Source organism: Octopus sinensis, linkage group LG14 (assembly GCF_006345805.1).
Source record: "Octopus sinensis linkage group LG14, ASM634580v1, whole genome shotgun sequence".
Classification (NCBI taxonomy): Eukaryota; Metazoa; Mollusca; class Cephalopoda; order Octopoda; family Octopodidae; genus Octopus; species Octopus sinensis.
Genome location: NC_043010.1, coordinates 47,600,597 through 47,624,450, shown reverse-complemented (window position 1 = coordinate 47,624,450; position 23,854 = coordinate 47,600,597). Strand labels below are relative to the sequence as shown.

Sequence of the window (23,854 nt, the reverse complement as noted above, 5' to 3'; positions counted from 1 at the left end):
TAGTTGTTATCTACATGGATCGATTTAAACCGATTCCCATTCACTAACAAAGTTGTGACCATGTTCTGATGTCAAAAACAAACATTAAAAATAGCAAAATGAAGAACTGATATGATAAAACTATCAAATGAAGAAAGGTATAATTTTTTTTCCAGTTTTGAAACATGTTTTTAGTTTTAAAAGATTGTAAATATAGATACAGGCATAGCAGTGTGGTAAAAATCTTGCTTCCCAACCACACAGTTCCGGGTTCAGTCCCACTGCATGACACCTTGGGCAAATGTCTTCTACAATAGCCTCAGGCAGACCAAAGCCTTGTGAGTGAATTTGGTAGACAGAAACTAAAAGAAGTCCATCATGTGTGTGTGTGTGTGTCTCCGTGTGTGTGTGTGTGTGTGTGTTGTTTGTTCCTCCATCATTGTTTGACAACCGGTGTTAGTGTGCTTACATCCCTGTAACTTAGCAGCTCAGCAAAAGAGACCAATAGAATAAGCACTAGGTTTAAAATTATAAGTTCTGGGGTTGATTTGTTTCACTGAAACCCTTAAAGGTGGTGCCCCAGCACGGCCGCAGTCAAATGACTGAAACAAGTAAACAAAATGAAAAAAAAAAAAATAAAAATAAATGCATTTGGAAAATGATGGTGTGCATATTTATTGGTAACACATTCTGGTACACTTGAATGTAGTTATGGTAACCTCTATTGTATTCCACCTTTTCCCTTTACACAATGTTTATTGATAACACACTCAATTCAGTGATGTAAAGAGACACAGAGACATCAGTGTTTTAACAGACAATGGCATCAACACACATCATCTTCAGATGTTGTTTTCTGAAGGTAAAATACAACAGCAATTAACATGTTGATTTCAAATTTTGGCAGAAGGCCAGCAATTTCAGGAAGGGGCTAAGTTGATTGCATTGACCCCAGTGTACAGCTGGAACTTATTTGCCTTTCATCTTTTTGAGGATGAAAGGCAAAGACAACCTTAGCAGAATTTGAACTCAGAACACGAGGATAGATGAACTGCTGCTAAGGATTTTGCCCAGCAGGCCAACAGTTCTGCCTTAACAGTAGTTAGGATATTAACGCCTGAATCTGCTGAAATGTGTTAAAAATGAATATGCATGCCATCATTTTGATTCTCACTGTATAACATGCTCATGACAATTTTAATATTCAATAGGAGAAAATTTGAAGCATGAAAAGTAAAGCTGGGGAAATTTGTCACAAATTATGAAAAATATTTAGAAGTGATTCTCTCTCTCTTTTTACTCTTTTACTTGTTTAAGTCATTTGACTGTGGCCATGCTGGAGCACCTCCTTTAATCGAGTAACTCGACCCTGGGACTTATTCTTTTGTAAGCCCAGTACTTATTCTATCGGTCTCTTTTGCCGAACCGCTAAGTAACGGGGACATAAACACACCAGCATCGGTTGTCAAGCAATGCTAGGGGGACAAACACAGACACACAAATGCACACACGCATATATATATATATATACATATATACGATGGGCTTCTTTCAGTTTCCGTCTACCAAATCCACTAACAAGGCTTTGGAAGTGATTCTCTCTCTCTTTTTACTCTTTTACTTGTTTCACTCATTTGACTGTGGCCATGCTGGAGCACCGCCTTTAATCGAGCAACTCGAGCCCAGGACTTATTCTTTTGTAAGCCCAGTACTTATTCTATTGGTCTCTTTTGCCGAATCGCAAAGTAACGGGGACATAAACACACCAGCATCGGTTGTCAAGCAATGCTAGGGGGACAAACACAGACACACAAACGCATATATATATATATACATATATACGACGGGCTTCTTTCAGTTTCTGTCTACCAAATCTACTCACAAGGCTTTGGTCAGCCCGAGGCTATAGTAGAAGACACTTGGCCAAGGTGCCCAAGGTGCCACCATGTGGTTGGTTAGCAAGCTACTTACCACACAGCCACTCCTGCGCCTTGGTTCAAAAATATTTAAAAAAATAGTTAATTACCATCAATTTCAATCTGCTTATTTAATTTTGTGACAAATTTTACGACAGCATCTTCATCTTCTGCTTTATCTGACTGCAATCTTGCATGTGTTCTATCCCTTCTACGTGGATTTTTTCTTCTCTTCTTTCTCATCCGTCTTCTCCGCCTGGCATCTCTCTTTCTATTAAAGGATTTCCTGTCTTTGTCAATGTTTCGCAAATCTCTTCTATATCTTTGTAGTTTTTTAATTTTCAATTTTAATTTATTCTTTCTCGACTCTTGATCTTCTTTTGTAAGTATTTTATAATGTTTCTGCTTCTTTATATTTACTATGTTACCAACATTCTTGCTATTCTCCTTTTCAAAATCTTTGATTTCCTCGCCTCCTTCTTTTTCTTGCTGCTTTTCATAATATCCATCTTTTCTCTCAGCCAAATTTTGCTCATTTTGAAATTGACTTTCTTCATTTCTATTTAAATCTTCACTTCCACCTTTCTTCAACAATTCTTGAGACTCTATCAAATTTTCCCACAAATCTAACCAATTTTCTTTCTTGGTGTTAGAACTGCCACCCTTCTCCTTACTTTCTGTCTTGTTCATGTCCTTCCTTCTCTTGCTTTTCCTTTTCTTGCTTTTAGTATCTTTACCTTCATTTTTTTCATTACCATTCTTCTTCTTATTGCTCCAATCATCTTTTTTAAGTACCAAAACTTCTTCCCTGTCATTATTTTCATCTTTTGTTGTTTTTCTTTCAAGTTCAGCTTTATTGGATTTTTTGCTACTTGTTTCTTCACTTACCAATTTTAGGCTTTCGTTCTTTCTGACCATATTTTCAAAGTTTACCAAATCTTCCCAAACATCCAACCAATTTTCTTCCTTGTTATCCTTACTGCCACCAATCTTGTCATTTTCCTTTTCATCTTTTTCATGTGGTTTCTTTTTTTTCACCTTTTCATTCTTTTCCTCCACCTCAACTTTTTTCTTTACATCACTTTTCCCTTTACTTTCTTTCTTCCTTTTCTTCCCTTTTCTATTCTCTCCTTCAATCTCATCTTCCTTCTCGCTTACATCACTTTTACCTCTCTTTCTTTGTCCATTGACCTTTTTATCTTGTCTATTTACAATCACTGAATTCCCGTTTCTGCCAGAATGTTTATCAGCTTTCTTCCTGTTTCCTTTACTACCTAAATTCTTCCCATCTCCAAGACTCACATCACTTTCCGATTCTGTTTTAATTTCATCTCTTTCCTTTTTTCTCTTTTTATTTCTGATGGGAGGTACCACATCTACACCACCATCATCATCACCATCCTCATCATACTCATCCTCATCCTCTTCAGTTGTGTTTACCTTTGATTTACGCTTCCCACCTGATGCCTCAGATCTGTCTCGCTGTTTATCATTTTTCTTTCCCTTTGGTTTCTTCTTTTTCCCAGTCATATTCTTCGCCTTCTTTTCGTCTTTTTTCATTCGCTTCTCTTTTTCTTTCTTCCTCTTTTCCAGGAGCTTTCTTAAATTGTCCTCATCTGCAAGAACTTTTTCTGCCAAATTATTCAAGGTCTCAATTTTATTCAGAATAAGTTCAAGCTCAGCAGTGGTTTCTTTCAGTTCAGCTATATATTTGGTTCTGTTGGACAGGAATTCAAAAATATGGGTTTGGAGAAAAGTGGTACTATTGGCTAACTTTTCAGTTCTGGATAGTTCCGAGGATACTTGAGCCAACTTAGGTTTCAAATCTAGAAAAAAAAAAATTTTTTAATTAATTATAAGACACTTTAAATTACTTTTGTTATTGTTAGTATACAATTAAACTTAATTATGTGACTCTGGTGAGAATATATAGGATAAAGCAATGCCTCCACCCCTGGTCATGAATAACCATGGGATTGAACCTAGAATGTTCCCCTCTGAGGCAAAAGTCTGAGCAAGCTTGTTTGTGGAAGACTAGCAGTCGCCTATGTATACCAGCCTCCCCTCTCCATGCCACCAATTTTGTCCAAGGGAAAGGCAAAGGCTGATACAACTTGGCACCAGTGACATCACAATTCATTTCTACAGCTGAGTGAACTGGAGCAACAAGAAATAAAGTGTCTTGCTCAAGAACACAACACACATCACAGTCTGGGAATTGAACTCACAACCTTGTGATTATAAGCCCAACGCTATAATTAATAATCACAATGTGCTTCACATTGTTTTAACTGTTGAATGATGTAACCTTAGTGGGCATGTGTGGTGTGTGTGTGTGTGGTATAATTTAAAATGAGTAGTGAAGTTGAAAGAAAGAAAGAAGAAAGAAAACAGAAATAGATAGACAGACAGACAATATCCAGCAAATTTTCATGAGTCAGAAAACCAGGCACCCGTATATAAGGTAACAGAGTGGGTATATTATATATACATTCTTTTTCTGGAAGGGGGAGACTTGAAGCAGATAAAGCTATAAATAATAGCATGTAAATATTGGTTTGTGGATGCCCTTGCTAAACCAACCACTTTACAGAGTGCTCAGGGTGTCTTGTACATGTCATCAGCACAGGTGACTTTTACGTGTCATATATATATATATATATATATATATATATATATATAATATATATATATATATATATTATATATATATATATATATATACATATATATATATATACATAAATATATTACTCTCTCTTTTACTTGTTTCAGTCATTTGACTGTGGCCATGCTGGAGCACCACCTTTAGTCGAGCAATCGACCCCAGGACTTATTCTTTGTAAGCCTAGTATTTATTCTATCGGCCTCTTTTGCCAAACCGTCAAGTTACAGGGACGTAAACACACTAGCATTGATTGTCAAGGATATTTTATCCCTTAGTTGGTTATTATAACTGCTAACTCTGTCTACACTATATATATATATATATATACATACATATATATATATATATATATATATATATATATAAAAGAGGTAAAGACCCCCTTCGGTCATGAATGACCATGGGATTGCACCTAGAAAGTTACCCTCCTAGTCACAAGTCTGGGCAAGGTTGTTTATGGAAGACCAGCAGTCGCCCATGCATACCAGCCTCCCCTCTCCACGCCACCAGTGTTATCCAAGGGAAAGGCAAAGGGGCCAATACAGCTTGGCACCTGTGACGTCGCAACTCATTTCTACAGCTGAGTGTCATATATATATATTATATATATATAATGTATGTATGTTTGAACACATAGACAGATCTGCAATTGTATTCCTAGTCCTATAAGTAAATCCTAAGTTCACTTAGAAGAATTTTGAAAGAAATTCCTGAGTTTATTAAAAAGAGAATTAACTAGTCCAGGAACTTTTTGATACTATCTCATATATGTATATAAAAGCATATTTTATGTTTATAAGCATAAAAAAAACATTTTATGTTCAAAACCTGTTTTATATGCTTTAAAAAATATTTAGTTTTGATTTTAAACAATATTGAGCTTATGTTCCTAAGTATTTTGATAAATCATGTGAGTATTGCTGAAGTTGGCACAAAACTGCTTCGACGCTTGATTGTTGTGATGAAAGACATTTCAAGGGAGGTATTTTATAAATATTTGTCAGCTTCATGACAGCAAGTGTACATTACACTGAGTATAATGTGTGTGTATATGTGTGCATGTGTGTGTGTGCGTCTGTGAGCGTGCATGTGTGCACGGGTGTGTATATGTATACATACGTCTTTATATGTCCTTGTGAGCCAGTAAACTTTATAATTCCCACAATAAAATAGCTTTTTTTTTCAAATTGGGTTTTCTCTTTCTCTGAGACAGTTTACCTAATCCACTATACCGACATGTGTGTGCATATGTGTGTACACACAATGTTTTATATCCACTTTCCATGCTGGCATAGATTGGCTAGGTTGTCCTTGTAGGAACCAGCAGGTATCCAAGGTGTACTGCATACTCAAATGAATTTGTGAACTTTTCTTTTGCTCACATTTCATTTTAGCCTGGCTTCTTTGGCTGCATGCCCTTCCTATTACCAACCACTTTTCAGAGTGTACTAGATGTTTTTCCTGTACACCAACACTAAAAAGTTGTCACATCTTCACCATGATTAAAAGAAACAAAATTTTATATACCTTGAATGTCTTGCTGGACATTATAGCAACGTTTCTGCACCTTTTTACTCTTGATAGAGGTCTCATCCATGTAAGCTTCCAGCAGTCTCTCTGTGAAGTACAAATATATCTTACAAACACAATGGTATATAGAAATAGTATACAAGAATATGCTACAAACTTCAGGTTAGTTCAAATATTTTTGTGATCTGATTTAACATCTAAAGGTAATTTCATTGTAGTTTATCATGGAAAAAAATTCTCACTTATGATAAAGATGCAAATACACCATTTTCAGTGCATTGATACTATTTCTTTGACCCTAGAAGCATTTTCAGCTCATTATGCCTTCCTAAATGAGATAACTCTGAGCTGATTGGAAAGTCATGGCTTTATAATAATAAAGCAATTGAAACTAATGACTGATTTGTGTTTGTTGACCACTCAATCAGAACAAATATATAAATAAACACAAACAGAGAACAACAATACTTACACAAACACACAAACATGTGCACGCACACACACACAACCACACACACACACACACACACACACACACACACACACACAGACACACACACACACACACATGCACGCACAAACACATACATACAACATGTAGATATACAGATATAGATAGACAGATAAATAAACAGATGGATAGACAAACAGATAGACAGACAAAGAAATAAAGAGATAGATAGACAGACAGACAGACAGACAGATAGGTAGATAGATAGATAGATAGATAGATAGATAGATAGATAGATAGATAGATAAATAGATAGATAGATAGATAGATAGATAAATAGATAGATAAATAGATAGACAGACAGACATACAGACATACAGACAGACAGACAGACAGACAGACAGACAGACAGACAGACAGACAGACAGATAGATAGATAGATAGATAGATAGATAGATAGATAGACAGATAGATAGATAGACAGATAGATAGATAGACAGATAGATAGACAGACAGACGAACAAACAGATAAATGGATATATAAATGTATGAATGTCCATTTGTATATACATATGTATAGAAATTACTCTTTTAATCTTTTAGATCACAAAAGAATAATAGCAGTGATAAATTTAATTATTTCATCCTTTATATGAGTTTCAATGGTACAATACTATAAGCACCATTTCTTCTGAAAGTAAACAATGCAATAATAATTATGGAGCGTACTTATACATCAACAAGTACTATAAAGATAATACAGACATTGTCTATTTCAAAGAGACTATAGTGGTTGTATTGTGTTAGTAACAGAACATATGGAATCGTAAATAAATAGTTATATGTCATGCTCTGCAGAAGGAGGGAAGGGGAACAGCCAGCTGACTGGCCAGACAGATCGACAAATGCAGATATAATCTATTATAATTTAATATTATCGTGCTTCTACAGGACGTCACAAACAGCTATTTATTTAGTGTGTGTGTGTGCATGCATGCATTGTTTGTTCCTTCTCGAGCCATGCCTGGCTCATAAGGACCAGTTTCTCGGTTTCCTTGGCGCATAGGTTCCCCACCTGGACGGGATGTCGGTCCGTCGCAGGTGAGCTGCAAGATGCAGGAGGAAAGAGTGAGAGAAAGTTGTGGCGAAAGAATCAGCCATTACTGCCGGAGCTGTGTAGAGCTTAGGTATTTTGCTCATAAACACACACATCACCCAGTCTGAGATTCGAACCCGTGATCCTTCGACCGCGAGTCCACTGCTCTAACCACTAGGCTATGTATGCAAGTATGTATGTATGCTTTGTTAGCGTGACAAATACTGCATTATCTATCTTGAAAGGACCTCTCATATAGATACGTGGTGCACAAAAGTACTCATATTTATATCATTGTCAGATGAGAACCATCTGCCATAGCTGCTGAAATTTCAACCTGTTTTGGGCTCCTCAGTGACAGACATCCAGTAGCATATGACAAACAAATCATATGGACACATGAGGCTTTTATGCACCATGTGGCATTAGGAAGGGCATCCAGCTGCAGAAACTCTGCCAGATCAAGATTGGAGCCTGGTACAGCCATCTGATTCACCAGCCCTCAGTCAAATCGTCCAACCCATGCTAGCATGGAAAGCGGACGTTAAACGATGATGATGATGATGATGATGTGTCCATACCAGAGGTCCTCTCAAGGTAAATAGGGCAGTATTCAGTGTTCTAACACAACAGTCATATTAGGTCAGGATAAAGATTGCCTACCCACCTGTCCGTCCATCTCAGTCACAAAGTTTGCCTAACACAATTCCTAAATTTTTACTTACTCGTGTTAAGAGGTATAATTTCATCGCCATCAACAAACTCAAAACCATTTTCATCGACATTTTTGTTATTTGTTATCAAGCCGTCACTGTCATCGGTGCTGCCATCCAAATCACATATAGTCTCACCATCTCCAGACCCTTCAATTGCGTCTTCACCATTTCGACAGTATTTCTTTGCATTGATAAACCTCAAGATGTTTGCCCATACTTCATCAAGCTTCTATAGAAGAGAATGATTTTAAGGGGAAAGTAAACAAATATGATTATAAATTACAAAGAGGTATGAACACAATGATGATGATGATGATGATGATGGTGATGGTAGTGGTGGTTGCAGTGATGGTTGGGATAAGTCAGATTATGAACATGAAAATAATAATCCTTTCTACTAAAGGCAAAAGGCCTAAAATTCTGGGGAGGGGGGGCTAGTTGATTACATCGACCCCAGCACTAGACTGGTACTTATTTTATCAACCTCAAAAGGATGAAAGGCCAAGTCGACTTCAGTAGAATTTGATCTCAGAATTTACAGATGGATGCAATGCTCCTAAGTATTTTGTCCGGTGTACTAACATTTCTGCCAATTCGCTGCCTTAAGGATGAGGATAATAATGGTAATGCTAACTGTGCTGTGATTTATTTATAATGATGATGTCATCAAGATTATGAAGACAATCCAGCAGACAATGATGATAAAAATGTCACCAGCATTACTATTGAGGATTGGCAGAATCATTAGAATGTTGGAAAATGTTTTTGAGGTATTTGCTGCAGGGCTTTAGTTAACTAATGAAATAATAGTAACAATAATAATGAATTTATTGTATACAATGCTCAGGTGCACTACAGCTATTCATTAAAAAAGTAGAGGGAACAGAAAGCAGCAATAAGTCAAGTAAAGAAAGACAGCAATGATAGGTGCCAAAAGTGCCTGTGTAATACATAGAACACAGCACTAAAAGAGAGAATAGTGAATGTAAAAGAGCTATAAAGAGGGAAATGGTGTATAGGAACTGGTATATATAGAATGGTGTTGATTAATTTCAGGAAGCATGGAATTTACATAGAGTGTGTAAATATAAATATATATATATATATATACATACATACATACATACATAGGGTGTGTGTGTATGTGTGTGTGTGGAGGCACATGGCCTAGTGGTTAGAGCAGCGGACTCATGGTCGAGGGATCGCAGGTTCGAATCTCAGACCGGGCGATGTGTGTGTTTATGATCAAAACACCTAAGCTCCACGCGGCTCCAGCAGAAGGTAATGGCGAACTTCTGCTGACTCTTTCGCCACAACTTTCTCTCACTCTTTCCTCCTGCATCTTGCAGCTCACCTGCGACGGACCGTCGTCCCGTCCTGGTGGGGAACCTATACACCAAGGAAACCGGGAAACTGGCCTTTATGAGCCAGGCGTAACTCGAGAAGGAGCAAACACACATACACACACACACACATATATATATAATATTTTGGACTAATGAGTTAATGAGTATGCACCAATTAGTGTACTCATGTATTGAGTAAAGCAAAAAAAAAAACAGGTAAGGGTTAGAGACAAGAAGGACATCCTGTTGTTAAAACAAAGCCCCAATAATATCTGTTTAACCTGTGTTAGCATGGAGAAACTTAAAAATTAATGACTGATGTTACAACAAGATTTACAAGAAGACAATGAAAAACATCTCTGTTTTAAGCACATTTTATCTCACTGAAAATGTTTGATTAGAAATAATTATAAACACTATATATGTGAGGTCTGATCAAAATGTATCAGGCCTATGGTAATGGAGCTAAATATGTATAGTGAAGCCCTTTGGTAGAGATTGACCTTGAGCTCTATTGCACATGCACACTACATTATAATGTTCACACTCACTTCCATTGTTTATAGCAGTGCTTGGAAGTAAAGGGTGTAAAGTGTGGTTGTCTCACAAAGAAGGTTAGGTTTCAACAGCAAAGGATCTCCTTGACTGTGTCAAGGTTGACAAAAGCTTTTCTGAAAACAATCATAACAGGTGATGAATTGTGGGTCTATGGCTATGACCCTTACTGCTTTCCAAAAATGAAATCTCTCTTGAAAGGAACAAGATTTCAAGACATCAAGGAAATCCAGAAGAATACAACAAGGCAGCTGCTGGTTATCCCAAAAACGGAGTTCCAGGAATGCTTCCATCAGTGGAAACGATTCTGGATAAAGTGTTTGGCTTCAGAAAGGGTCTACTTCAAAAGAGATTAAATATCAAATTGATATGTGTTGTAGTTTTCTTTTTATAACACCAGTTACAATACTTTTTGATCAAACCTCATGTGTATATATACATATATATATATATATATATATATATATATATATATATTTCAAATAAATAAATTGTAACTTAGTTGTCCATTTCTTTGAAAAAAAAAATATCCTTCCAGCCAGCATATCTGAAGAATCATCAATATTGCCAGGTGCAAATGTCAGCCCAAATCAATGTTAACATTCTGACCAACAATATGAAACTATTGGTAACCATGACACTCTTGGAGTGGTTGGAGTGTAGAAAACCATGCCAAATCAGACTGGACTCTGGTGCAGCCTTCCAGTGTGCCAGCCCAGTCAAACAGTCCTACCCATGCCAGCATGGACAATGGATGTTAAATGACAATGATAATGATGATGATGGTAACTTCGTTAACCTACAAATAAAAAAATTTTATCCACCAATGCGGTGTTGAGCACTCATTCTCACTGTTCAATATAAACATACATATATATATACACAAACATGCACACACAAGGATGGGTGGAGGAGCTTCTGCAAAGTTTCTGTCTACTAGATTCCACTCACAAAGCATTAGTCAAGATGAGACTCTGTTAGAAGACACCTGTCCAAGGCCTAATGCAATGGTGTGGAACTCAGGACATTATTGCAAAGTGAACTTCTCAACCATACAAACCATGCCTATATAAAATTTCTAACCTTGATAATCTCTCTGAGTTTTAGCTCAATTTCGTCAAAAGTATCATAAATGCTCATGCTCTGGTCAGCATTCGCGACATCTCTCCGATGACGAGATCTGATTTTCTTGAAAAAATTTCTCTTCTTTTTTCTCCATCGATTCCTTTTACTACCATGACCATCACCACTACGGCCATTGCTTCCACTACCATCATCACCAGTTATACCATCTTTTTGAACTGTCCTCTGCTTACTGCTTCTGTATCTTTTTAGATATTTCCAATAATGGACTTTTTTTCTCAGTCTTTCCAAATGGTCAGTATTATCATCATTTTGTTCTTCGGGATTCAAACGCCCTATTGTAGTTTTTCCCATATTCAATGATGGTTGAAGTACCCTGTAAAATATTAGACACAGAGATATAAGATTTTGTCATGTATCAGTAGAGGTAGTGCTTTACTTTTCCTTTTTTCTAATTCTTGTTACAAATTTAACACCTTAATTGCTATTGCTACAACTTACTGATGATACCACATATTTCATGCGGTCACACTGCATACTATTCAGTTCCAAGGAAATGTAATTGTTTTTTGCATTTTTTCAATATTTCATAATTAAACTCTAGCCCTTTAGCAGCATTTAAACTGCACATATCTGGCCAAAACAATCTACCTGTTTTACATTCAATCTGACCATGTCCAGCTTCTAACGCTTACTCTGCAATGTCATAGAAAAATTACACAATCACAGCATTGAAATCTCAAAGCTATGAGATAATGCACGATTAATTCAAAACAATGTGAATAAACAAGCATTATATTCGACAGAGTAATCTGAATGTTAAAGGGTTAATATTTAGCACTCATTTAAATCTTATCATAACCATGTCAAAGATACAAAATAAGATATTTTCTCAAATTATAAAAAATATACCACTGATGGTGCATATGGTGGTTGTGTAAAGTTTACAATGAACCATTGGTAGTACATGTGGTGGTTAACATGTTAATAATTAATTTGTAAGGAAAATTAGGTGCAGGAGTGGCTGTGTGGTAAGTAGCTTGCTTACAAACCACATGGTTTTGGGTTCAGTCCCACTGTGTGGCACCTTGGGCAAGTGTTTTCTATTATAGCCTCGGGCTGACCAAAGCCTAGTCAGTGGATTTGGTAGACAGAAACTGAAAGAAGCCTGTTGTATACATGTATATGTATGAGTGTGTGTGTGTTTGTATGTCTGTGTTTGTCTCCCCAACATCGTTTGACAACCGATGCTGGTGTGTTTATGTCTCCATAACTTAGTGGTTTGGCAAAAGCAACCGATAGAATAAGTACTAGGGTTACAAAGAATAAGTCCTGGGGTCGATTTGCTCGACTAAAGGTGGTGCTCCAGCATGGCTGCAGTCAAATGACTGAAACAAGTAAAAGAAAAGAAAAGAAAGAAAGAAAGAAAGAAAGAAAAATCCTAAGACGGATTTTTTTTCTTTTGATAGAATTTTTTAGTACTGATATCTTCATTTTTCTTCCCATATATGTATGACCTACAACAAACTTTATACGTATAACACTTTCCTTATTTCTCTTTTTTCTTATACAAGATTGGGATATTCATGGAATGTGGTTATCATTCTCTTTAACTTCTGAGAGGAGGGAAAATGTTATTGTTAATGGCTGTGGTTATATTTTGAATGAATAAATATATTTATGAGATGCTGGTTTGAACTGATTACATGAAATGCAACATTACTTTATCAAAGTGCCACTGTATGACACCTTGAGTAAGTAACGATGCATTTTAGTCATTGTACTGTGGCTATGCTAGAGTATTGTGTTGACGAGTTTTAGCTTAACTAATCGACCCTGGTACTTATCTTTGTAAATCTGGTACTAATTCTGTTAGTTTCTTTTGGCGAACAGCAAAATTACAGGGATGTAAACAAGCCAACACTGGTTTCCAAGTGGTGATGAGGGACAAACACAAACCCAAAGACAAACACACACACACACCACACATATAACAGGCTTCTTTCTGTTTCTTTCTATCAAATCTACTCATAAGGCTTTAGTTGGTCTGAGACCATAGCAGAAGAGACTGCTGAAGAAAAACATGAAGACGAGGTAAAGAAAAAAAACAAACGGTGATTAAATTTACATTCAGGAAAATGTCTCAATCATACGCTCTTCCATGGAGAGGATAGATGGGGAGAGGAAAAATTAGAGAGAAATAAACATGTCTCAATTAGTTGGTCACCACATGCCGAAATGATTGGAAGAGAAAAAGTTGGCTTGAGGTGTGGGATCTAACAATTCTACATTCCAATTCCAAATCATGTGCAATCTTATACATTTATTTAGTGGTTTGTTCATAACTACTTTAGCAAATAAAATGAAGGTTATGTTTTACTGATGAGGTCAGAATGATATAAAAATATGTTCAGTGTTGTCTCCCATATTTCCCCAAGAAATGAAAATAATAATTATAGTTATCAATTCATACTGTTCCCTTTTCTTTATTGCATATTAATCATTTCTAGTAAACTCTTTAATACTCTCTACATTAAGTATGTCAACATTAATTCGAGTAGTGTTTTTCATGAGAATGGTATTTTAAAATTAAGCTCTAAACATTTTTATGTACTTATGCCAATTAATGTGAAATATTATATATTTCCTTAGTACTTCAGCAAGTACGTTAAAATCTATGCTTTACTGGTGAGGTCAGAATAATATTGGAATATGTCAAGAGTGGTCTTCCATATTTGTTGGGAAACTGAAAATAATATTACAGATAATATTGTTATTTTTATCCCTTAATAATTTTAAAATTTCTTATCAGTTGTTTACTGCTCCCAGCATTTAATATGTTAACATAAACTTAACTGCATGGTTATGATGTTACTATAGATGAGATGGTATGCTAGTGGTATTGGTACAACTTACCAGTGGATGACTTCCATAACATCATCTATATCTGACATGTGCTCCTTGACTTCAGATGCCCATTTTCTCACCTGTCTTTTTTCTGCTTCTGTAAAAGGTTTCCTTTTTGCCACATGCGTCTTTATAACAGCAGCAAAGTCAATTTCAAGAAGATGATGTAGTTTTAATCGACATGACTGAAAAAAATAAAATTTTAAAAAAATCATCATTTTTATCATCACTGCCTCTGCCACCACCACCACCACCACCACCACCAGTAAACAACTGACAAGAAATTTTATTCTTTGTAAGCCTAGTACTTATTCTATCGGTCTCTTTTGCTGAACTGCTAAGTTACGAGGATGTAGACACACCAGCATCGGTCAAGCGATGTTGGGGGGGACAAAGACAGACACGCAAACACACACACATATATATGCGACGAGCTTCTTTCAGTTTCCGTCTACCAAATCCACTCACACGGCTTTGGTCGGCCCGAGGCTATAGTAGAAAACACTTGCCCAAGGTGTCACGCAGTGGGACTGAACCCGGAACCCTGTGGTTGGTAAGCAAGCTACTTACCACACAGCCGCTCCTATGCCTCACTATGGACATTCTTAGCATAGAAGACCTATTAGCTTCTGTGGTACAGTTGCAACAGTAACTACAACAACAACAACAACAACAGCAACAGAAACAGCAACTACAACAACAGCAAAATCAACAGTTGTTGGAATTATTGTTGCAGTCCAAAAACATTTCAGGTTCGTTTTTGGAAGACAGAGTTGCTAATTCAATTGAAGAATTTACTTATAATCCAGAAGGGACTATGTTTTCTGCATACTGCAGAAGGTATGAAGGAATCTTCAAAGAAGAATGTAGAAACTGGATGGAACGTACGGTTTCATTTAAGGAATTATCACCCGCAGAACATGAAAAGTATTGTAATTACATCCTGCCGAGAAAGCCATTTGAAATTTGTTTCGAGGAAACAATTAACTTGTTATCTAAAATATTCAGTAAAAAAGTTCACTATTTACTGTGAGTGCTTGAATTTGAAAAAAAAAAAAAAAAAAAAAAGAAACTGAAGATTTCATCACGTATGCTGGAATCGTAAACAGAGAATGTGAAAAATCTAAACTAAATGAATTAACCCTGGACATGTTCAAATGTCTAATCTTTGTACAAGGATTAACTGCAAGCAAAGATGCAGAGATACAGGCTTGGATATTGACAAAACTAGAACAAGATTTGAAACTAACTCAACGGGCAGTGGCTGAGGAATGCCAAAGGATTATAGATTTATGACAGGATGCAGAAAAAAATTGAAAAAGATTATTCAAATATACATATGAGTTGACCTGTAACAGATAACAAAAACAACAGTCAAGACCCAAAGCATGCTATGGGTGTAGAGAAATACATTTTAAAAGAAACTGTCCTTTTAAAAATCTAAAATGTTTTGGATGTGGAAAAATCGGACATAAGAATTCATATTGTTGGGTGAAACAAAAAGGTCCAACGAAATAATTCGAGGAAAAAGCATTGTCAACACAAATGCAAAGTGAGGCACAAAAAAGAAAATTTGTCTCCATAAAAATAAATAATGTGAATATGAGACTACAGTTGGACACAGGTAGTGATATCATGATAATTAATGATAATACATGGAGAAAAATAGGAAAACCTACGTTGAAAAAAACTTTGAAAATTGTGAGGTATTTCAGGGAAACAATTGTGATTTTTGGGTGAAGTGGTAAGTGAGGTGACATTTCATGGAGAAACTTTGAAAGACAAAGTTTTTGTATTAAAAAAATATGACAAACCTATCTGGCACAGACTGGATGGAACTATTAAATTTATGGGACTGACCTCCCCATAAAAAAGTTTTTCTAATAATTTAAACAGTTCAGGTGCAGGAGTGGCTGTGTGGTATGGTTTCAGGTTCAGTCCCACTGCGTGGCAATTTGGGCAAGTGTCTTCTACTATAGACTCGGGCTGACCAAAGCCTCGTGAGTGGAATTGGCAGATGGGAACTGAAAGAAGCCCATTGTATATGTGTGTATATGTATATATGTTTGTGTGTCTGTATTTGTCACCCTCACCATCACTTGACAACCGATGTTGGTGTGTTTGACTAAATGTTGATTTGTTCGACTAAAAGTGGTGCTCCAACATGGCCACAGTCAAATGACTGAAACATATAAAAGGTTCTTAAGCCAGTTCAAATAAGGTGTTGGAGAATTTAAAAGAGAAATTAAAAAGGATTTTTCGTGATGTTTTTCTGAAGAATTAGGTAGGTGCACCAAGACAAAAGCAAAATTTCAAGTGAAAGAAAATGCTGTACTGGTATTTAAACCAAAGCGAGCTGTACCTTTCATGGCATTGAATCAAGTCAACAAGGAATTGGATAGACTAGAAAAGCTTAGAGTTATAGAAAAAATTGATTATTCAAAATGGGCATCACCAACTATTTATGTACAGAGAAAAAAAAAAATGAATATGCGTTGACTTTTCAACAGGATTGAATGAATGTTTGATGACATACAATTACTGATTACCAAGTTTGGAGGAAATTTTTGCAAAACTCAATGGGGGAAAATTTTTTCAATGTTGGACTTGTCAGAGGCGTATTTACGGTTACAAGTCAAGGAGGAATGTTCAAAATTATTGACGATAAACACCCATAAAGGTCTATATTAATTCAATCCGACTTCCTTTTGGGATAAAGATGGCACCTAGTATTTTCCAACAGGTGATAGAGACTATGCTTGCAAATGTGTATTTTGTTATAGCTTACTTGGATGACATACTCATAAAATGTAAGTTTCAAGGCCAACATGAGGAACATGTTAAAAAGTTCTTTGAAAGAATAAAGGAGTATAGACTTAAACTTAATGAGTAAAAATGCCAATTTTTCATGCCAGATATAAAGTATCTAGGGCAAATGATCAATATTTTGCTCACAACTTGTAAATGCAAATTTATCGCATAAATTTGTAATTTATTGTCTGAGTACAAATTGAAACAGTTGTAGGAATTATTATCAATTTATTAATAAACTAATTATTAACCATTAACTCCCCATTTTTTTCTCTTAATTGAATATGAATTATATGCTTAATATACACCTATTGATTTAGGGAATTTTGTTTCCCAGAAATATAAGGGATAGAACCAGTGTGATCTTGGATGTAATCATCCCTTTAAGAGATTTATATATCTTCTAATTAACTTATATATATATATATATATTATATATATATATATATATATATATATATATATATATACACACACACACACATATATATACATGATGCATTTATACATACATATATATATGTGTACGTATATATATATATATACATATATATGCATGTATACATGCACACACACAAACACATGCACGTGCATATATATATATATATATATATATATATATATATATATATGGTAATAGTGGTAGCAACAGTAATGGTAGTCAAGTTATATTAGCCATTGGCCTAAGTCTGGGCTATTTTTGATAGTTGGCCTCTATTTTTTATAGGAATATGTCTCTGTGTGTATGCACATGCATGTGTGGGTGGGTGGGTGATGGGAAGCAGGCAGATAAATAGACAAATATGAGACTTAAAAGTCAGTTCACAGATATAACATGTTCATTGCATTTAATTTTCTTTTCAGACAGAAAAAAAAAAGATGTGAACAGATCTTGTAAGTAAAATAATTCAGCAGCATTTCCACACCATCTTGTTACAGAATATAGTTTGAATAAACAATTTAGTTACGGATAGTTTAGATACTGCTTTGTAACGGTTAATGAACACTATTATTAAAATGTATATCAACAATTAAGATAATTTATGTAGTAGAAATGTTATGGAAAATGGACATAAATACTTCTCATGTTTTTGAACAAATAGGATAACTTATATTGTAACGTTAAATATGAGTACTGTTGAGAATATAAGTACATAAGCAAGTTAAATATAAGTACAGAAGTACTGTTGAGGCCAGGACAAAGTAGAGGTAAACTGTTATGAAGAGAAAATATAATGTAAACAAAATAACACCTGAGGAATGAATGCAAGGAGTGGCTGTGTGGTAAGTAGCTTGCTTACCAACCACATGGTTCTGGGTTCAGTCCCACTGTGTGGCACCTTGGGCATGTGTCTTCTACTATAGCCTTGGGCCGACCAAAGCCTTGTGAGTGGATTTGGTAGACAGAAACTGAAAGAAGCCCATCGTATATATGTACATATATATATATGTGTGTACGTGTGTGTATATGTTTGTGTGTTTGTGTTTGTTCCCCCAATATCGCTTGACAACCGATGTTTGTGTGTTTACGTTCCCGTAACTTAACGGTTCAGCAAAAGAGACCGATAGAATAAGTATTAGGCTTACAAAGAATAAGTCCTGGGGTCGATTTGCTCGACTAAAGGAGGTGCTCCAGCATGGCCACAGTCAAATAACTGAAACAAGTAAAAGAGTAAGTGGTGAGATGGATTTCCGTAGTGTTAATGAGCACCAAGGGATGGAGAAAGATCAAAGTAGATTGTTCACATGCCTTCATAGAAAACATGTCTCCACAGATTAATAGTCTATGATTGGTTAAAACAACACACAACAAAGGTGACATGAGATATCAACAGGCAACACTACAATAATCATCATCATCATCATCATCACCATTGATTTAATGTTCACTTTTCCATAATGGAATTTGTTGAGGTCAATTTTCTACAGCTAGATGCTCTTCCCGTTGCCAACCCTCACCTGTTTCTAAATAAGGTAATATTCCCTCATGACCAGACAAGTTTCATAGAATATTGGAAATGGAGGACACTGCCTGCACGATGGTGACACTTGTTTATGACTATCACACGATACCAAGGCAAGAAGACAGAAAAAAAAAACACACACACACACACAGCACAGCTCCCATGACTTTCAGAACATTTTTTCATGCTAAGAGTTGCTGAAGCATGGAACAAACTGCTGACATCAGTTGTTAGTTGTCGGAGCACTGCATCCTTCAAAACCTTCATGCTTCCTGAAATTCACCAACACTACACCTGATTTTCTCCCCTCCATACACAAGCAAGCATGTATCTGACTCATACACTGTTCACTTTCCAGACATTTGTACATTACTGCATATGCTTTATACGCACTTTTGATAAGTTGTGGTGCACCTGAGCACTGTATACAATAATTTCATTATTATTACATATTACAAGAAGCTTCTTTCAATTTCCATCTACTAGATTCGCTAACAGGGCTTTGTCAGCCCAGGACTATAACAGAAGACACTTTCCCAAGATTCCATAGAGTAGGATTGAACTATGTGATTGGGAAGCAAACTTCTCACCACACACACACACACACAAATGTTATACATATGTGTGTGCGTGTATGTAAACATAAATACACACACACACCACACACACACAGCACAGCTCCCATGACTTTCAGAACATTTTTTCATGCTAAGAGTTGCTGAAGCATGGAACAAACTGCTGACATCAGTTGTTAGTTGTCGGAGCACTGCATCCTTCAAAACCTTCATGCTTCCTGAAATTCACCAACACTACACCTGATTTTCTCCCCTCCATACACAAGCAAGCATGTATCTGACTCATACACTGTTCACTTTCCAGACATTTGTACATTACTGCATATGCTTTATACGCACTTTTGATAAGTTGTGGTGCACCTGAGCACTGTATACAATAATTTCATTATTATTACATATTACAAGAAGCTTCTTTCAATTTCCATCTACTAGATTCGCTAACAGGGCTTTGTCAGCCCAGGACTATAACAGAAGACACTTTCCCAAGATTCCATAGAGTAGGATTGAACTATGTGATTGGGAAGCAAACTTCTCACCACACACACACACACACAAATGTTATACATATGTGTGTGCGTGTATGTAAACATAAATACACACACACACACAACACACACACACACACACATTTGTTGTTCTTTATAGGTTATACGTGTTGATGACCTGATTCTCATAATATACTTTCATCATATTAAACGACCATAAAAACAACTGAATCAACGCCTGCAAATGTAGGTTAATGAGCTACAAATAAGCTGAACCTAGTAAATACTGTGTCACGTAAAAAGATTCACTAGAAACATTAAAACATCCAGCCATCAGAATCTATAACATCAATTGAAATTGGATCACATGTCTTGAAAACAAAAATAAACCAAGCATTGACAAGTGCTTAAGAAGTTAACAATCAGAGAGAGTCCTACTTCAATGTAACTTAGGTAAATGTTCCTTACTAGAGACTGGAGTTGACCAACACTCTGAGAGTAGAATTTGGCAGATGGACTCTATGTGGAAGTCTAGTATGCATATATGTGTGTGTGTGTGTGTGTGTGTGTGTGTGTGTGTGTGTGTGTGTGTGTGTGTGTGTGTATGGAGGAGCACCCTAAATGAACACCTTGAGTCATGGGGAAGAGGTTAATGAGCAAAGCTGCAGACAAGCAAGCTTGACAAAAAGAGCACAGTAACTCTACAGACCTAAGACCGTATACAGATATGCTCTATGTGACAGAGACTGTCACTCATGTATAGGTCTGTTTAGCCACCAGAGATGCTACTTCAGCTGAGCTGAAAATAGATTGGTCAGCTCTGATAGAATGAGGCCCTGTGTGTGAGTGCAGTGGGTGAAAGGGCTTGCAAATCAATTTTAGGACTAAAGAGACATACGGTGGTTTCACAGAGATTATATCTCACAAAGTGATCTGGTCAATCCAGTGGAAGTTACAACTTTTTGTCAGCTATACTTCAAACACCTTGTAGATCTGCAGTGGGACTGAATAGTCATCTGAGAGGTCATGGATGGAAGGTCAAAAATGCCATTACAACAAGGAAGCTCAAAGAGACAGCAATCATCTCTTTACAAAGTAGTCTTACTCTGTTACAAGTTGACTTCCATGTGTGTGTGTGTGTGTGTGTATGTGTTTCAGCATATGTGTGTGCAATTGTTTGTTTGTTTGTGTGTGTATGTGTGTGTGTGTGTGTATTTGTGTGTGTGTGTGTGTACACATGTATGTACATGCCAATATGTTCCACATTTTTTAACTTCTCTATCAGAAACATCGTTATCAGTGGAATGTAAATCATAGCCCTTAAGCAGATAAGTTCTATTAATTATTAAGAGAAATATAAACTTATCTAAAATTCAGTAAGCCTATAATGCTCTTAAATATAGAGAAAATATTTCTTTAGACAGTCAAGTCTTTGGAAATGCAAGATGCAACCGAAAATGTCAATTATTTCACATATTTGTGGAAGACATTAAACATGTGGTCAGCAGCCCTTCAAAAATGTCATCAAGGTATTACCCCCCAATAGGGTGGTGAGCTGGGAGAATCGTTAGCACGCCGGGTGAAATGCATAGCTGTACTTTGTCTGGCATTATGTTCTGAGTTCAAATTCCGCCGAGGTCGACTTTGCCTTTCATCCTTTTGGGGTCGATAAATTAAGTATCAGTTACGCACTGGGGTCGATGTAATTGACTTAATCCGTTTGTCTGTCCTTGTTTGTCCCCTCTGTGTTTAGCCCCTTGTGGGTAGTAAAGAAATAGGTATTACCCGCCAATGTGACATGGTGTTATCACTAAAACGAAATACAATGCCATCTGGAAAAAAGACTATCCTGGGATAAATATTGAGAACACCCTTGTTATTCAAAATGTAAATTAACATCAACATGAGGAATAGTGGTAAAATATTCCCATCAAAACTTCTACCAAGTGCAAACATAACAGTTTGGATGCTGGGCGAAATGCTTAGCGGTATTTCATCTGCCGCTACATTCTGAGCTCAAATTCTGCCAAGGTCGACTTTGCCTTTCATCCTTTCGGGGTCGATTAAATAAGTACCAGTTACACACTGGGGTCGATATAATCGACTTAATCCATTTGTCGGTGCTTGTTTGTCCCTTCTGTGTTTAGCCCCTTGTGGGTAGTAAAGAAATAGGATATCCTTGAATGGGACAAACAAGTGTATCACACACACTGTGATAGAAGTCTGCTGCCCTGCTGATGTGAATATTTCTTTGAAGCCTTCAGCATCTACACCCAGACTATAAATTCATTTTTATACCAATAATAATTCATGTACTTGGTTTTGTGAGTAAATGCCTCAGTAACAATGTAGAAAAGCTAAGGTTTTGAGAAAAAAAAATCAACCAGCTAATTTACATGTTACAAATACAATCTGTAGGTAGAACAGTAAAAATACATAAAACTTTTCTCAAGTTCAAAAGGTAACATTGTTTTTGTTTTCTACATTCCACTGATGAAGTTGTATACCTTTGTTAGAAACCGGCTCCTTCCTTACATAAGGACTGTGTATGTGTTCTCTTAAGAATGATTGAGAATGAGAGGGAAAATAGATGAATACGGAACAACTTTTAAGTGAGCATAATATTTCAGATTTCAAAGGAAAAGATTTCCTAGTCCTTATTCCTCCAAACTGATTCCCAGATGGTGTTTATAATTGAGTACTAATTGATCATCATGAACTTGCCATGCATAAATGCATTTTTATTTAATATTAATATAATAAAATTTAAAACAAAACAATAAGAAACCACTTACAGTGTGTAGCACTCTAATATTATTGATGTTTTTGTTGATTCTGCGAATTCGGCTTTTTACGCTGTACTGCTCATCCATAAGGTCCCTATTCATTATCTGAAATGATCAGTAGTTAGAATTAATGTTAGGTTTCAAAAATTCATTGTCAAAAATATAATGCATATTGCACAAGACAGTAATTATTATGAAACAGTTGTATGATTTTTATGTACCTTCTCCATAATATAATAAAATCCACTGGGTCTGAAAATTCACAGATTTGGTAAACAAGAATAAATCTTAGAAGCCAAAATCCAGAACATTACAGACAACATCACAGATAGAACTGAACTGATTGATAACAATGTTTGAAATCAAAGTAGAAGCTGGTTTTCCTATATTTTTTTTATTTAAATGTTCAGTTATAAAATTATTGAGAGTAAATTTTGAGTGTCTTTTTTTTTTGCTTTGTTTTATATATGCTATGTGCTCTTAAAATGTCAAAGGGATAACCAATATTTCCATGATACTACTACCACGTCCGCTTCCACCACCATCACTATCAGTTATTTACTTTAGTTTTGTTGGAGTCATCATGGCTAAAGCTATATAGAAGAAGCACCATCTGTAGATGCCAATGTTTTAGTTTTTAGATTTTTATAATAATATAGGTTTCACATTTTGGTACAAGACCAGTAGCTTTGCACAAGGGGATAAGTTGATTATATGGACCCCATTACTCAACTGGTATTTTTTTTTATCAACCCCGAAAAGATTAAAGGCAAAGTTCAACCTTGGTGGAATTTGAACTCAGAATGTAGCAGCAGACAAAATACCTATTTCTTTACTACCCACAAGGGGCTAAACACAGAGAGGACAAACAAGGACAGACAAGCAGATTAAGTCGATTATATCGACCCCAGTGCATAACTGGTACTTATTTAATCAATCCTGAAAGGATGAAAGGCAAAGTCGACCTTGGCAGAATTTGAACTCAG

At 36.0% G+C, this 23,854-nt stretch overlaps 1 protein-coding gene across 3 annotated transcripts in view; it reads right to left on the bottom strand.

Annotated features, from left to right (window-relative positions):
- LOC115219266 overlaps positions 1–23,854 on the bottom strand; it is a 132,696-nt gene that overhangs the window by 36,655 nt on the left and 72,187 nt on the right. For all 3 annotated transcript variants that reach the window (XM_029789421.2, XM_036508998.1, XM_036508999.1), the window contains 6 exons: positions 22,878–22,973; positions 14,257–14,432; positions 11,341–11,716; positions 8,366–8,585; positions 6,091–6,180; positions 2,006–3,721 (listed from right to left, as the gene is read on the bottom strand). In XM_029789421.2, coding sequence (XP_029645281.1) covers positions 2,006–3,721; positions 6,091–6,180; positions 8,366–8,585; positions 11,341–11,716; positions 14,257–14,432; positions 22,878–22,973 — 2,674 coding nt within the window. The remainder of the gene's footprint in view (positions 1–2,005; positions 3,722–6,090; positions 6,181–8,365; positions 8,586–11,340; positions 11,717–14,256; positions 14,433–22,877; positions 22,974–23,854) is intronic.